The sequence below is a fragment of the Ischnura elegans genome, chromosome 6 (assembly GCF_921293095.1).
Source record: "Ischnura elegans chromosome 6, ioIscEleg1.1, whole genome shotgun sequence".
Classification (NCBI taxonomy): domain Eukaryota; kingdom Metazoa; phylum Arthropoda; class Insecta; order Odonata; family Coenagrionidae; genus Ischnura; species Ischnura elegans.
The window spans coordinates 49179265-49193979 of NC_060251.1; the positions used below are offsets into that span (position 1 = coordinate 49179265).

Sequence of the window (14715 nt, forward strand, 5' to 3'; positions counted from 1 at the left end):
CCTTTACCATCAACACAAGCTCATGGAGTACGTAGTACAGCATTTCCTCATGTATTACCTCTGAAGTCGATTCGCGGCTTAAAACATTTTTTTTATCAACGTCACAAGCAATATTTAATAATATGTCACTGCTACGATACACTGTGGTATTCTCTTCCCGAATCTTCTCGCCCGTAGTCGTTGGGTGAGATGCTACTGCTCTCCCAGTACCTTGCATCTTGTCCTTGTTCTTACCCGGAACTGTCTCAATGCCTGTTTTCACCATATCAACCAACTGTTCCCGTCTTGACTCACTCGACGAACTCAGAGACTCATCTCCCACCTAAAACATACAAGAAGTATCCATCATATTTATACTCTCCACCCAATTTCAAGACAATACTGCAGTTTATAAATAATGGTGGGTTGCATTCAACTATTTTGGAATGTCAACCAACTATCAGCGAAGATCTTGAAGTCACCTCGTCCTTGACTTGGAGCTAATTGTACGAATGAGTTCAATGTTCCTATATGCAAATGTTCCCTACCAATCCTAAAACGTCTCATCAAATTTTATTCTCAACCAATGATTCCTGACACTATTTTTACAATTTTGTGAGGCACTTACCATTTCAAAAGAACTCTGCGAAAATAAGCAAGCCACACAAAGCAGAGTACGATGGATGTGTAGCTCCAAATATATGAATTCCCTTCAATTGATGTGTCTTTAGATTCACAGCACAAAATAAAAATCGAAAAAACACTATTAATAGACTGACAACGTGTATTATTGACAATTAAAGCAAAAAAATGCCCATGACTTCAACAGCTACGTCGAATAATGCCTCGCGTTCACTGTAGCCTACGTCATATACAAAACCGTCATTCGCTTAGAGAATACCGCATCAGTTCACGTAGTGCATTCTGTCGACGCTAGAGGCGTTCTTTTGAGAACATGATTTAATACCCCTAACCCCCCTAACCGTCAAAAGACGCGGAAACGAGGAAATTATGATTTTTTGCATGTACAGAGGGTATACATTCTTTCTACAACATCACGAAGTATGAGAAAAATCTTGGCTATTTTTTGGCCTATTCTCGCCAAATTTTATGAATTTTCCATATGTTTAGGGTGTGTTTGACAATATGTATAAGTATTTGTCGGTTGAAAATTGTTATTTCATTCGGGAAAATGGGGTAGAGATACAGAATCTGTTATTCATCTGGTACACAAGTATCAAAAAAATGACGGCAGTGCTATTTGAACAGTCATGATTGGTCATGATCATCTCGTGCGACGTAATGAAAAAATGTAAAAAGGATAGTTAAAGGAAATTATACTATTTGCTATTTCACGTTGAAGTTCGAGGGCAAAGAGAAAGTTTTCTATCAGCCATATTTTACGACGAGGGAGATTCATATGAATTGCGGAAATGCTGCTGCATCACAGTCCCGTTTATTGGAAATGCTTACCCTCAGGGCGCCTAGGAAAGTCATGGTATATTAGTATCATGAGGAAAGTAATGAAGCCCCCATTCCCCGAAGACAGGGGCGCAGTGGAGGCCGGAAGGGGGTAAGCATTGGAGCGCAGTGGAGGCTTTGGCTCACTTTTCAATTAACACGTACAAAATTATTTGCAAAAATATTTGCGCCTTCATCCTAAGCGGCACCCCTCAGACTTCGAAAGTCGCGAAAACTATTATGGGGAGACAACGAAACTCTCCCACCCTGGCAAGCCAAGTCGATTTTTTCAGATTTACCTCCACCCCCAGAATTTGTAGAGCTGTAGCGCCCCTGCCTATATCTCCATTCTATGTAAATCCTATTCAAGTGTCAACACGGATGGACGAGGATTTTTCTCCCACCCTGTGTTTCTCATTTTTTATCATGCTTTTTATAACAAGAAACTACGGAATGCTTTGGTAAACTTTGTTTCCACATTTCCAGCTCTTTGTTTAGCAATCTCATATATATATTCTACCACGAATTTGCTTGTAAGCAAGACAAAATTAGGAAATGCTTTAAGTGATAGAAAAAAGTTTTCGAAGCCACTTCTGGACAATCTCGTTAAAAAAAAAGGAACGGACGCTGAGGGCTTGCCGTTAGGAAAGAACCATTGGACTGGAAATACTTTAAATTTTGAAGAAAATATGAAATATATCAATAAGTCAAAATCACTTTAATATGCCAACCTTCACTGCCATAAAAATAAATAATTTCAAATGATAATTAGTGCCTCATTCATACGTTCTTCGTTAATCCCTACACATACTTTGTTCTCAAAACAGCGCACCTATCCGCCGAATTGGAACTAACTCCCAGACTCTCACACACTGTTCCGTAGGCGTCTCAATTTGGACGTCGGCTACGCGAGATTCAAGACGCTCCAATACCATCATTTGTCAGCTTGCTTGTCTGAATCGCCTGAATGTTTTTTTTTAACGTATTCGACATGGAAGAGATTGAAATACTTCCCCAAGACAGCAAAATAAAGACAGGACGAATTAAATACCATGAAGTCCACCATAAGCTACCTTTTAGTAAATAGTTGCCGCATGGAACATCAGAGAAGAGTGTTATCACGAGCAGCATGCAAGCGCGGCACATTTAAATAAAAACGTAAATGTGGATTGCAGGAAATTCTGTATTTAAAACAATTCTGAGAAGTAGACACAGGCGTAGTGAAAGCTTTATTTTATCTTATTTAGTCCGATTTTAGCTTTCCCAAGGATATCGTTAGTAACTTTAGGTATACATTTTATGGCGGGACCTATCCGGATGTATGTCCTCTTGTCTGCGGTATGATAAACAGAATGAAAGTTACACACGAAATTACTATGAAATTTTTGTATTTCTCACTGTAGTAATAATTACATCCGAACGATTTTTGGTAATTTTTCGCAGCCAACACTTCTATTCAAATTTCCGAGGTATGTCGTGATGACAATATATACAAATAGGGAAATTGCATACTTTTTATAAACAGTATGCTGATATACTACAGTAAACACTTAGGACAGCAATATACTTTTTTCCGCTTAAAATTCAGTTTATACCCTAGAAAATGACTCCCAAAAGTCGCCCGAGTTTCGCGGGCTAAAAAATACCGCCCCCACTAATCTTTGGCTGTGACGTCATAGTTCAGTACGAGTCCAAGATCCAAGCCCAGTAACTGCAGGTTTGGAAGATCCACGTTGCGTTTTAAGGAGAACATGGGTGAAATAAGGAAAAATTACAAGTGGTGCATTATTCCTCTGTGCAATAACACCCCAGAAAAAAATTTTCGTCTGCATTCCCACGGAGGAAATTAGAAGAAAAGCCTCGATGCATGCCGTCTGTCGGGATGAGCGTTACGGAAAAATAAGAGTATAATAAACGGAATGATAAACCCGTGTGCTATGTGAGCGAAGATAACTTTAATATAAATAATATTTCCATATTTCATTGACTGAATAACTTGAAACTGAGATTTTTCGATAATAGGGTAGTTTCCTTCATCAAAGAAAACGATAGGCATTGATTGCGATTCGTTGCCCACCATTAGTGTATTCATAATACACAAATTATTTGGTTTTTGAAATACCGTTTTAGACGAATGGCAAGGGTCAAATTTTATCCTCATTTGAAAAAGGCCAGATTGGCGCCCATGCGATTCCGCTCCGCGTGACGTCACAGGGACCTAGTTTCTACACGAGAGGATAGGAGTTATACATCGTCTGAGGTTACCAATGCATGCATGAGGCACAGAGCTCAGGGAAACATGTCTCAATAATCACCTATTAAAACTGGCTAAGGTCGGAAAGTTTTCTTCGCTTGATAAGGTATTGATAAACCTTTTTTAAGCCATGCGCTACCAGACAGGAAGGTACTCAGCTATCCGCTAGCATCCTGCGTCCTATCAGCGCTCAGAGCCTCGATCAAGGTCACTTCACAAGGAGAGAGGGGGAACCAGAAATGCGGCGCACGGACTTTCCTACTTACGCGTCGCGTTTTTGCGCGCTTGAAATTTTTCACTTTTCATTTAATCGCGAAAAATAGATATCGTCATTTAAAAATCTAAAAGCGCGAAATACGTACTCCAGGAGTAATAATCTTTCGATTTAGGCAATAAAAAAATAATAGGAAACCACCCTATTCGGCCGCCGTAGAATAAAAACTCAACTTCCGAACAAAAATCGAGATAGGTGTTTCTCGATGGTTACGATGGACTCAAATTATTAAGGCACTTGTTCAATTTCAGTTACGGAAGGACATAGAAAATTCCATGATGTTTAAAATCAAGGGAGGAAATATGAAAATATAGAGCAACGTTGATCCTCATGCATTCGAGTGCCAGCCAAGAAGACAGCGTTTTCTTCTACTGTCGGCGTCAAAATGATGCGCCGCTGTACTTTGCAAATTTATATCCTGGCTTCACTACATGCTATAATAATGAACTATACGTCATTTTAAAGGAAATTTTATCCTAAATTCTGATTTATTTTATTACAAAAAAATTGAAAAATGTAGACACGGTCAGTGCAATAAATGACTCCGCGCACCGAAAAATTAGCCGTTTTGTCAACTTCATGAACTTTGCAACTCAACCTAAGGAAAACTACTACGTCTACAGCATTCATCTTCCACATTAATTTACACTCATCAGTGCGGATTAATAAAATGGCTTTTGGGTATTTTTCGAACTTATATTTTGTTATAAATTAATGAAAATATTTAAACATTATCTTGTCCCATAGTTTACCCCGAAAAATAAAGAAAGTTGTAGATGGAAAAAGAATGGAATCCAGAGGTGGTCACAAAAAATGAATCGCAGCATTCTTTGATTTTATTCTACGCCGTTGCTTGCTTTAAAAAAAAAAGTTGAGTCACAAGAGGAATATACCTCTTGTGACTCAACTTTTTTTTTGAACATATGTTCCGCGGCCTTTGATTTGGAAACTATGGAGATAAGAATGGACATGTGTGGATCAGCAATTTCCATTTAGTTGGTTGTCAGGATAAACCAAGGATCCATTTAAAGGTTGTCAGGCCATCGTATAAAGATAGGACTGATGTGCACCACAGGGGAAATGGTGTGTTTGAGGGAAAGTCAAACCCAAAGTTGCCCAAAGAATGTGCAGTTCTATGTTGCTCTTTCCCCAGTTAAAACCAAATAGAAATTGGATTGGGATGATATTTTCACCACGGGTTCCAGTGATAGTGAGAGTGCAGGTGATCACGGTCATCGTCGAAAGTCATCCCTCTAGGATTTCCGATACGGAATTTTAAAGTGACAACCGATCGCAATGACGATGAGCTCGCCTTTAGAGAAGGTTTCAGATATATCGTGAGAAAAGCTCCCAAAATGTATTAAAGACTCTGTTTGGAAAACATGCACATTTTAATGCTAATTTAGGAAGTATTTCATTTCAAAAGTAACTTATGAACACCTGAAGACGTTGTGTTTATTATATTGATCGAAGTGCGATTGACCGATTCTTTCTGCAGAAAAGGAAGTGGCTTCGGGGTTTTTAGTCACAAGATGGTAGATTGTGTTGGAAGTTCGTCTATATTATCGCTACTAAATTGAAAAATTAATAGTCTGGCCTCCTCAGAGCTTCCTTTCGCCCTCCAGGCAAGGTATTTTTAAGTTGAAAGTATCATCGACAGCTTCGAGGTGGAAATAAGTTCACCATAACACTCTACCGGACTGCCAAAAGAATACACATTTCACATGAGTATACGCTTTCGCCAATATTATACGCAAGTCTCACTTTGTTATGAACTATAAAACATTACAGATGCTCATCAGCTATCTTTCCATTTCTCGGCATCGACTTTCCGAGCCGACGAAGTCTACAGTTTCACTAAAATACCCTGTTATCATGATGGAATCAGTAACAGGAAGCTTGCTAGGATCAGCCTAAGAATAACCATATGCCTTCATCTTTACGCAATCTATCGCTTTCAATGGAGGAGAAATAGATCAAATAATAGCCCTGAAGTCACAATGAACAACTACGATACGTCTGCACTTCAATAAATGAATCATAACCACGCCGTCGCATGTATAAGTATGCAACCTATACTATGGCCGTGCCGCCGTCTCACCTCGTACTGAACTATGACGTCACTTTTCTACCAGCCAATCATCGGGCGTTTTCGCTTCTCACTTGCATTTGAAAATTATCGTGAACTTTGATGCATTAAATATCGTAAACCACGTCATAAAATAATAAAAAAACTTTCACCGAGGTATGCAAACATATATTTTTATATAATTTTGGGGCTATTGATTATATCTGAAATATATGCAAGTTCCCTATTATATATTTAGAATAATTTTCTAAGGATTATTTTAAGTTTAAATAAATAAACCATTACATATAAGAAAAATAAATAGAACGACAATAAAATGATAAATAAGGGACAAAAATATTTTTTAAATCAAAGGTAGTATGACACATTAATAAAATGACGATCATACATAATTACAGAGGGGAAATGTTTTTTATAAGCTGTTGAATATGATGTTTCAACTTTAATTGAGTTAATCAGTATTCTCAAGGAGAAAATTTTATGAAGCTTAATTAGTTAAAGTCATGGACAAATTCGCGGGGTATTTTTAGCTGTAGGAACTAGAAGGTGCTTTCATAAGTCAATTAAGTTAGTGTTTCATAGTGTTATTAGAAAATAACCACTAACTTAGCCGAGATTGCTCAAATCACAATATGAATGATATTTTACATCAACGTTAGAACGTAGGTTTCCGCGGCGATGGTTTGATCTCTGCATTTCTTCTGGGTTTCCTTCCACGTCAAGCTTGTTTGTGGACAACAGTTTCTTGCTTTCAGACCTTCGACCTGGAGACGCTGGCAAGATAGCCAGCGAAACTGTTGTCCACAAACAAGCTGACGCGGAAGGAAACCCTGAAGAAATGCAGAGATCATTTTACATCAATGTTCAGCTAAGCAGAATGTAGAGCAGGTAAAAGCATGGTTGCTTTAAGGTCTTCTTGGTGAAAGTCAGCATGTCTTATTAACTTTTGACTTGATATCAAAATGAAAGGCTTGAATTTGGTGCGTTATCTATGTGTAATACGCTTGGTGTTCAAGGCGTTCAATTTCTTAACACTTAGGAAAAAAATCACACAGGTAAGGGACGTTAAATTAACCCTTTACCCGTACCTATCCCTTAAGAAAGCGACCAGCATCGGTAGGGAAACGTTGGGGCCATGCAAAAATTGACGCGGCGACATATCCCAAAAGTTTTTATTCAACATTGGTACAATAATCGATATCCACAGAGAGATAGGTAGCTCCACAGATAGAGAACGGTAGCATACTAAAAGCTTGTGAGTACTAGAATTTCCTACAAGGAAATTACTCTTCAAATTCTCCACGAGCCGTTCAAATCGTAATTTTCACATGTGTTTTAAGGGACGCTCGGCAAAAATACAATACGGAATTGTTCACGACCGGAAACATCAGAGAAAAAATACTACCTTCAAAATAAAGGAAGAGATACTACCAAGAGATAAAACTTCAAGGTGCAAGGAAATCCCTTGCCATTCCCATCATGAAAATTTAAAAAAATCGTAAACACGAACGAATTATTGTACAAATACATTAACGCGAGCATTCCTTGTATTTATTGTTCATTGTTGATATTTAGGAAGATTTTCAGAGAAAATTGAAGACGGGCAATTTTATGGAAATTTGCTTGAGCCTTTATAACTCAGTAAGGGTTTAGAATCATGTCAAATCAGGTACATTTCCATACAGTTAGATCATTTATGAGTTAACAAGCGAAATTTCAAATTTCTAACTAAAAAAAGCCATTTTGTAATTTTGGCCGGCTTTTTCCGATTTCCGACCACACTGCGACGCGATTTTCTGGAATTTGTTTTCAGGACTTCGTCAAAAAGCGGGATATAGCCCTCACTCACCCGAGTTGCCTCGAATCGAATTAAGTCAAGCTTGCAAACAGTAATTATAACTACGCGGGGGAGGGGATTCCCCTTTCTCGGATGAAAATCGAGCGCGCGGGCTGGGTCCCCACAGAGCACGCCAATCCACGAATAACCGAGGACGATGTCCTGCGTGTTCGCCAGTCACGCCCGGAGAACACATAATGTTTCAGTCACGAGTATCAAGGTCACTCGGCGTCTGAAACACAAAGGTCAAACGGCAGGGGGAAACATCTTCTCCCAGCCAGTGCCATAACCGGGAAGCACCAGTTTGATCGACTGCGGGGAATTCCCAACAGAAAAACCATCTGAACTGAAGGAATAGACTCAAGGACCAAATATATCAGAAGATAAAACCAAAAGAACGATCACAGAGGAGCTGAAGAAACTTAGCAACTATACTACCACCACATAAACTGTGTGTGTGTGTACGAGTTTAAGCTATGGTACGAAGAATGGCTCAAGATGGCTAATGACCCCACAATGCCCTTTCTCGGTTTCAATAGGGTAGTTTCCTTCATCAAAGAAAAGAAAAGGCACTGATTGTGATTTGTTACACACCATTAGTGTATTCATAATATACAAATTATTTGGTTTTAGAAATCTCAGTTTAGAGGAATGTTACTGGTCAATTTTAACCTCATTTGAAAAAGGCCAGATTGGTGCCCATGCGATGCCACTCCACGTGACGTCACAGGGACCAAGTTTCTATACGAGTAGATAGGAGTTTTACATCGTCTGAGATTACCGATGCATGCATGAGGCACAGAGGTCAGGGAAACGTCTTAATAATCATCTATTAAAACTGCCTAAGGTCGGAAAGTTTCCTTCGTATGATAGGGTATTAATAATCCTTATTTAAGCGAAGCGCTACCTGCTAGCAGGGTACTCAGCTACCTGGTAGCAGCCTGCATCGTATCAGCGCTCAAAGCCTCGCTCCAAGGTCACCTCACACGCCAACATCGGGAACCAGAATGACGTCACACGGTGTTTTCCCAGCATTCATACTTAGCCGTCGCGTTTTCGCGCGCTTGAAAATTTTCACTTTTCATTTAATCGCGAAAAAATAGATATCGTAATTTAAAAATCTAAAAGCGTGAAATGCGTACTCCAGGAGTAATAATCTTTCGATTTAGGCAATAAAAAAATAATAGGAAACCACCCTATTCTATTCCATGTTGTTTCAGCCTGACCTTAAAATTTGAAGAGGCTTTACTCTAGTTTTCATCACAGCTGTAACGAAAAAAGTTTTTGAGATTGTTCAAGCTAATCCATTTTAGCCCTATTGGAAATATTCAATTGCGTTCAGTTGAAAAGTGACAAATTTCAATTGAATATATGGAAATTCAATTGAATATTGGCACATTCAATTGGAATTTTCAATTGAATCGGCAGATTTTTTCCAATGGGGAGGTACTCATAACTGGGAAATAAGCCATACAATTTCCATCAAATTTGAATACTAATAAGAAAGGAATCTTTGCAATAAATCTTTAAGTTTAATTTATGTATTTCTCAACAGAAAAAGAGCTATTCTCAAACGAGCAAAATGCGATCATAACAGAAGTGGGATGTCGTTAAGATTCGTTCTTGGTAACATTTTCATACGCATTTTTACATCATTAATAAGGCATAATGGTCTATGAGTTTAGAATTAAAGTAACCGTCAATTGTGTTAAATTTGAATTCGTATCTTAACAACGGGAAATATAATTTCTTGTGCCAACAGTGCATACGAGGGAAATTCCAAAGAGAAACGAAGAAAATGGTAGCAGGCAGGCTCTTTAGGTGACTGACAGCGATTTTCATTTGTGCGACGAGGAAGAGAAAGGGTGGAGAGAATCACGGCGTCGCGACGCGTCGGCGCGTTGGTAAACAAAAGGCACCAAGAGGACATGACTCAACAACCCATTCGACGGACGGAGCGTTGTGCTTAAGGTGTCCTCTCAACATCTACATAATACCCTCCGAGCCACCTCTAGGGTGTTTGGCAGGGGGTGATCAATCACCAGCACGCAATTAACTCCCACATGCACACCAAAGTACAAAAAACGTCAAGCATACTAACAAATAATACTACCATATGCTGTTAGAAATAATAATAAAATTAAAAAAACATGCATTAAGTTTTACATAGGTTTGTAGGCTACACTACAAGTCATTTAATCTACTTATGAGTTTTATCGCTGCCGTTATAATATCTTATCGATCGTGGAAAAAAAGACATTCTGAATCTGTCTGTACTACAATCTATCTCTATTATTTTATTTATATGATATGATCTTCCGTAGTATGTTGATTGCTAACTTCGAAAGAAAAGACAATGGTCTTGAATTTATCTACAAGGTCTATTTTTCAATCTACGGTCTGACAGAGATTCCCACCCGATTTTATCTAAGAGGTCAGTTACACTAAAAAGACTGTCGTAACGACCTTTCACGTACCTGGCAGCTCTTCTTTCCACGCGTTCTAACTCTGTTATTAAGCCTTTTTCATGAGGGTCCCAAACACTATAGCAGCGTATTCTAAATGGGGTCTAACGAAGGAAAAGTAGCTGATTTCTCTCTTTCTGTCGCACTTTCCTAATATTCTTTTAACAAAACCCATTTTACGATTAGCTTGACCGGTTATTTCCCGAATATTTTTATTCCACGATAGATCATTATTGAGTCTAACTCCTAGATATTTCACGGATTCAACTGCCTTTAATTGGGTGCCACGAATTATATGGCTACGTTGTAGAGAGTTATTCTTCGTCCAGAAATTCATTACTACGCATTTTTTCAAATTTAATTCTAACTGCCATGCATCGCACCACGCTTGGATAACCGCAAGGTCATTCATTAGTTTATCTCTATCTTTGCCGGAACGGATTTCTCTGTAAACACAAGCTGGCAGTCTCCGAATACTCTGCGCCACTGACGGGATTTGAACCCAGGCCCTTAGGATGAGTACCCAACACTTCAGCCATCTCGCGCGAAGAAAATGCTGTTCTCATGAAAACTCCAAAATTGTCCTCTAAGAGATGGCATCTGCAATCTTCCGATGTCCTAAGTATGTGATAATGATTTGTGATTTCAAGTGTGAAAAGTCTCATTATCAAAGATATGTAGAGATTTCAAACCAAATAGACTCGGTTCCAACACTTTACATACATTTGTTCACCTATACAATTACATTGCTAAAAAATGATAAGTTTACACCACTCAGGATAAAAATATCTTCGATTTTAGATACACGCACTCACTTGTGTAAATAGGTTAACTATGCACGAGATGTGAGTCGGTGCATATATTCTAAAAAGGAGTATTAATTCTCACTACCGGCACTGACACGATGTTAACTCTTCTTACGACAATTAATCCCGAAATAATACCTTTATCGCTACCGATTCTATTTTTACACTCACCGCCGTTCAAGCAGAACATCCTGGAAAAAATGGCAGGGACCGATAGCTCTTCATTCTCCAATGTAATTGAATGAAATCTGATCCTATGACGCAAACTTCTCTCACAGAAAGCACTTGTTCACTCGCATGAGCGATACTTCGAAGCTCAGATGGAAGCACCAATATGAACTAAAACTACTCACGAAGACAACCTCTCCAATAGGCCGTTTTTAAGAGAATGGAATGAATTTACCAAATAGCCTACTCCTTCAGACGCCAACAGCGACACTAAATACCTACGTTTTCGGCATAGCGGAGATTAGCGATTACTAACACGGTCAACGACCCTGTTCGATGCTAGGGATTCCCATTTCCCTTCCTTCAGAGGTTCCTGCAGCAAAAACCTCACCTCAACCATTCTCCTGAAACTGGTCATAGATATTCACCACTTGTTCCCAAAATCCAGCCGGTCATTTATTGTTCTTGGGAGGTAAGCAAACCGGCGCGCCGGCTGCAAGCGGTCAAACGCTGGTCGTGGAGGGACAAGGGCAAGGGTGGGTAAGGGCCTTCAGGCAAAAGCGAGACCTAGGAAACGCAGGCTGCCTGCTAGGGGTTTATTATCTCTAATCTCTTGGTAGACAATGCTTTCGGGATTCCCATGCCATATCCTTTACGCTAACAACAGAAGAAACTCCAGGGAACCCCAGACACCAAAGACGTGGTTATTTCTCAGGGGTGTACATGAGGCGGGCGTCCCTTCCTCCCCAATCCCCGAAAGAAGGTAAATAGAGTTCTTTGATTTCCTAAAATAATTCCTTTATAATACTTACTTTCAGCAGTCCAGTGTGTAAGACGAGTTAAAATGGGAATCTTTACAAGAGCGTATATCGGAGTATAGGCTTAATTTACTTAATAAATTCGACGAAGATATTTTCTCAGACGGCGTAAATCATATTCTTCGTTTACCGTCGTACTATAGTAGACGTGATCATGAGAAGGAAATTAAAGAAATAGACTGCAAAACAGAGAGATTTAAATGTCATTCTTCCCTCGTACTATTACGGATAGCAACGTTGTTTCAATTAATAGGATTAATGGCGTCAGTCGCTAAGATGACTCATAGCATGTTTTTCCATAGTTCTAACCAGGGAAGTTCAACAGGATAGGGGAAATTTTTTCGCAAGCATTTGCGACATCTATTCTTGACGTTGTTGTTAAATATAATATTTGTAGCCATAAAAATGCATAATTCAGCCATAAATTTCCAATTTACGCTATATTGCCTTTCCTTTTGATAACTAAATGTCTCTTTCTACTGATTTATATTTTCGGTCGAAGGGCTATTAGAAAAACAAATGAAGGTGACATCCGCGTCCTCTCAAGTGAACTGTGTTGTTGTTTCGGAGTTCTGTAGTGAAATCGAAGAATGTCGGCATTTGCCAGCGTGTATCGCATCGTAATAGATCTTCAAAATTTGGAGTATCGTAAGAAATACGTTACTGTTGCGCAGTTAAGGACTGCCCTTCCAAGGGCTGTAAGTTTTTCTGTTTTCCTCGACAAGTAGCCAGGTAAGTCACATTTATTTTTATTGCATCTGCTGTCATGCGTTGTGAAATACTTTTCTCAAGAACGTAGTTGTTGGATGTTTTAAATTTAGGTAACTTAATCCAACTCTTTAGAAGAACAGTGACATTTCAGTTTATTTCCTCTCAATTGATAAAGACATATCTTTCCCGTGGAGTAAGTATAGGACTGTTAAGAATGATTAATCCAAATGTAGTTCATCTGCTTGAAGCGATTATTATTAAATTCCAAGGATCTCGAAAAAGGAATGCATAATTTTTACTATGCTTAGTTAACTTCCATCCTTCGCTCGTCACATTGTTTTTATGCTTCTATGTGCTTGCTCTAAACATCCAAACTCGGTGGTTTGAAGTTACTATGTATTAGAATTACTGTTTAAATCTATTTAATTAAGTTAAATCATTTTTAATTAATGCCTTTATTTTTCACTTATCTACACCAAATTGTGTTGTTAGTGAAGTTAACTTTATGCATTTTTGTGGTGGTGTCATGTGAATCTTTCTTTAATTTTAACCTGCTATTGAAATACTCTTTGCAACAGTCTAAGATAATTTTCTTCTAAGAAATTACTGGGCTAAATTTCTAGTTCTTTTAAAAGTTTTGAATCATCGCCTCATCCATGCTGCCATTCAGGGGGAACTAGGACTATGCTTTGGGGGGAGGGGATAGCCTGGGGTGGCGATTCCCCACTTTCGTTGGGGAAAGTTTTTGAAAAATAGCATGCCTGGAGATACATTTCACATAATTTTCGCACTAAAAAATTGACTTTAAGCAGACGAAGTTATTAAATGTCAAAACTAGTCAATTGTTTTTGTTTCTCTGAGGCTTTGGGGGGGATCTATCCCCCTTCCCACCGCCATAGTTACGCGTCTGCTTCCATTTTTGTCTTACAGAACTGATTTTTGTGGATATCGTCTGAAAATTGTTTAACAGTGCAATACTCAGTTATAGCCAATTCACTCAGCTAATTTTGTTTGAAAGTCCTTGCATTTCTCATAACTTTCTTGTGTTTTTCATAGGGAGGTGTAATTTTCCTTTAATTTCTGAAACATTACAAGTGATGTACTCTGATTGGGTTTCTTTCTATTCTTTCTTTATCCAGGAGTTCATGAATCATTCTTCAGAACTCCATCATGAAAAAAATATGTAGCACAGAACTATTCGGATAAGTTTGTTATTCTCATGATTAATGTACTTATTGACAATAAATATTATTTTTGTCTTTTTATATTCGATTTTAATTTATGTGCAATAACCTCAGATAAACAATAAGCTACTGCCCTGAGGCCTTGATGGATCTTTCCTCCAAATAAAAATGCTATAAAACTACCCATTCGCTCCTGAGAATCAGTTATTTTGTGCGTACGAGTTTGCGGGCATTTTGAGTTGAAGCAAATAGACTTGAAACAATGGAATGGGAAGGGAGGTCGTGTTTTAGTGATTTGAATTTGGCGGCAGATGCCGATGCTGCTGCCATCTGAACTTATAGTAGTAAAACTCTTAACTGTCAAAGAAGTTTTGCGTGGAGTTGGACATCTATGGTTCTAACCTTGCATGTATTTGCTATAGGAATTACTAAACATTGGCAAGTTTTTTTTTATGAATACGCATGTATATTTTGGCGGTATGCGTAATATTTCTATGACCGTGCGGTGTGTAAGTGGCGGTCTTCTTGCATGCTGCATGTTGGTGATTGGTCACCCCCTGCCAAACACCCTAGAGGTGGATCGGAGGGTATTATGTAGATGTAGATGCCTTCATTTATGTAATGAAACTTGCGCCGCGGAATGCAGTGATACTCCATCATGCATATCAA

General features: G+C 38.7%; 1 protein-coding gene across 4 annotated transcripts in view; it reads right to left on the reverse strand.

The window, feature by feature from the left end:
• LOC124160623 overlaps positions 1-14715 on the reverse strand; it is a 151322-nt gene that overhangs the window by 41665 nt on the left and 94942 nt on the right. For 2 of the 4 annotated variants that reach the window (XM_046536521.1, XM_046536519.1), the window contains one exon: positions 59-322. In XM_046536521.1, the coding sequence (XP_046392477.1) occupies positions 59-322 (264 nt within the window). Of the gene's footprint in view, positions 1-58; positions 323-607; positions 846-11336; positions 11506-14715 lie in introns of those variants that run through there. The other 2 variants (XM_046536523.1, XM_046536522.1) reach the window with 2 other exon arrangements.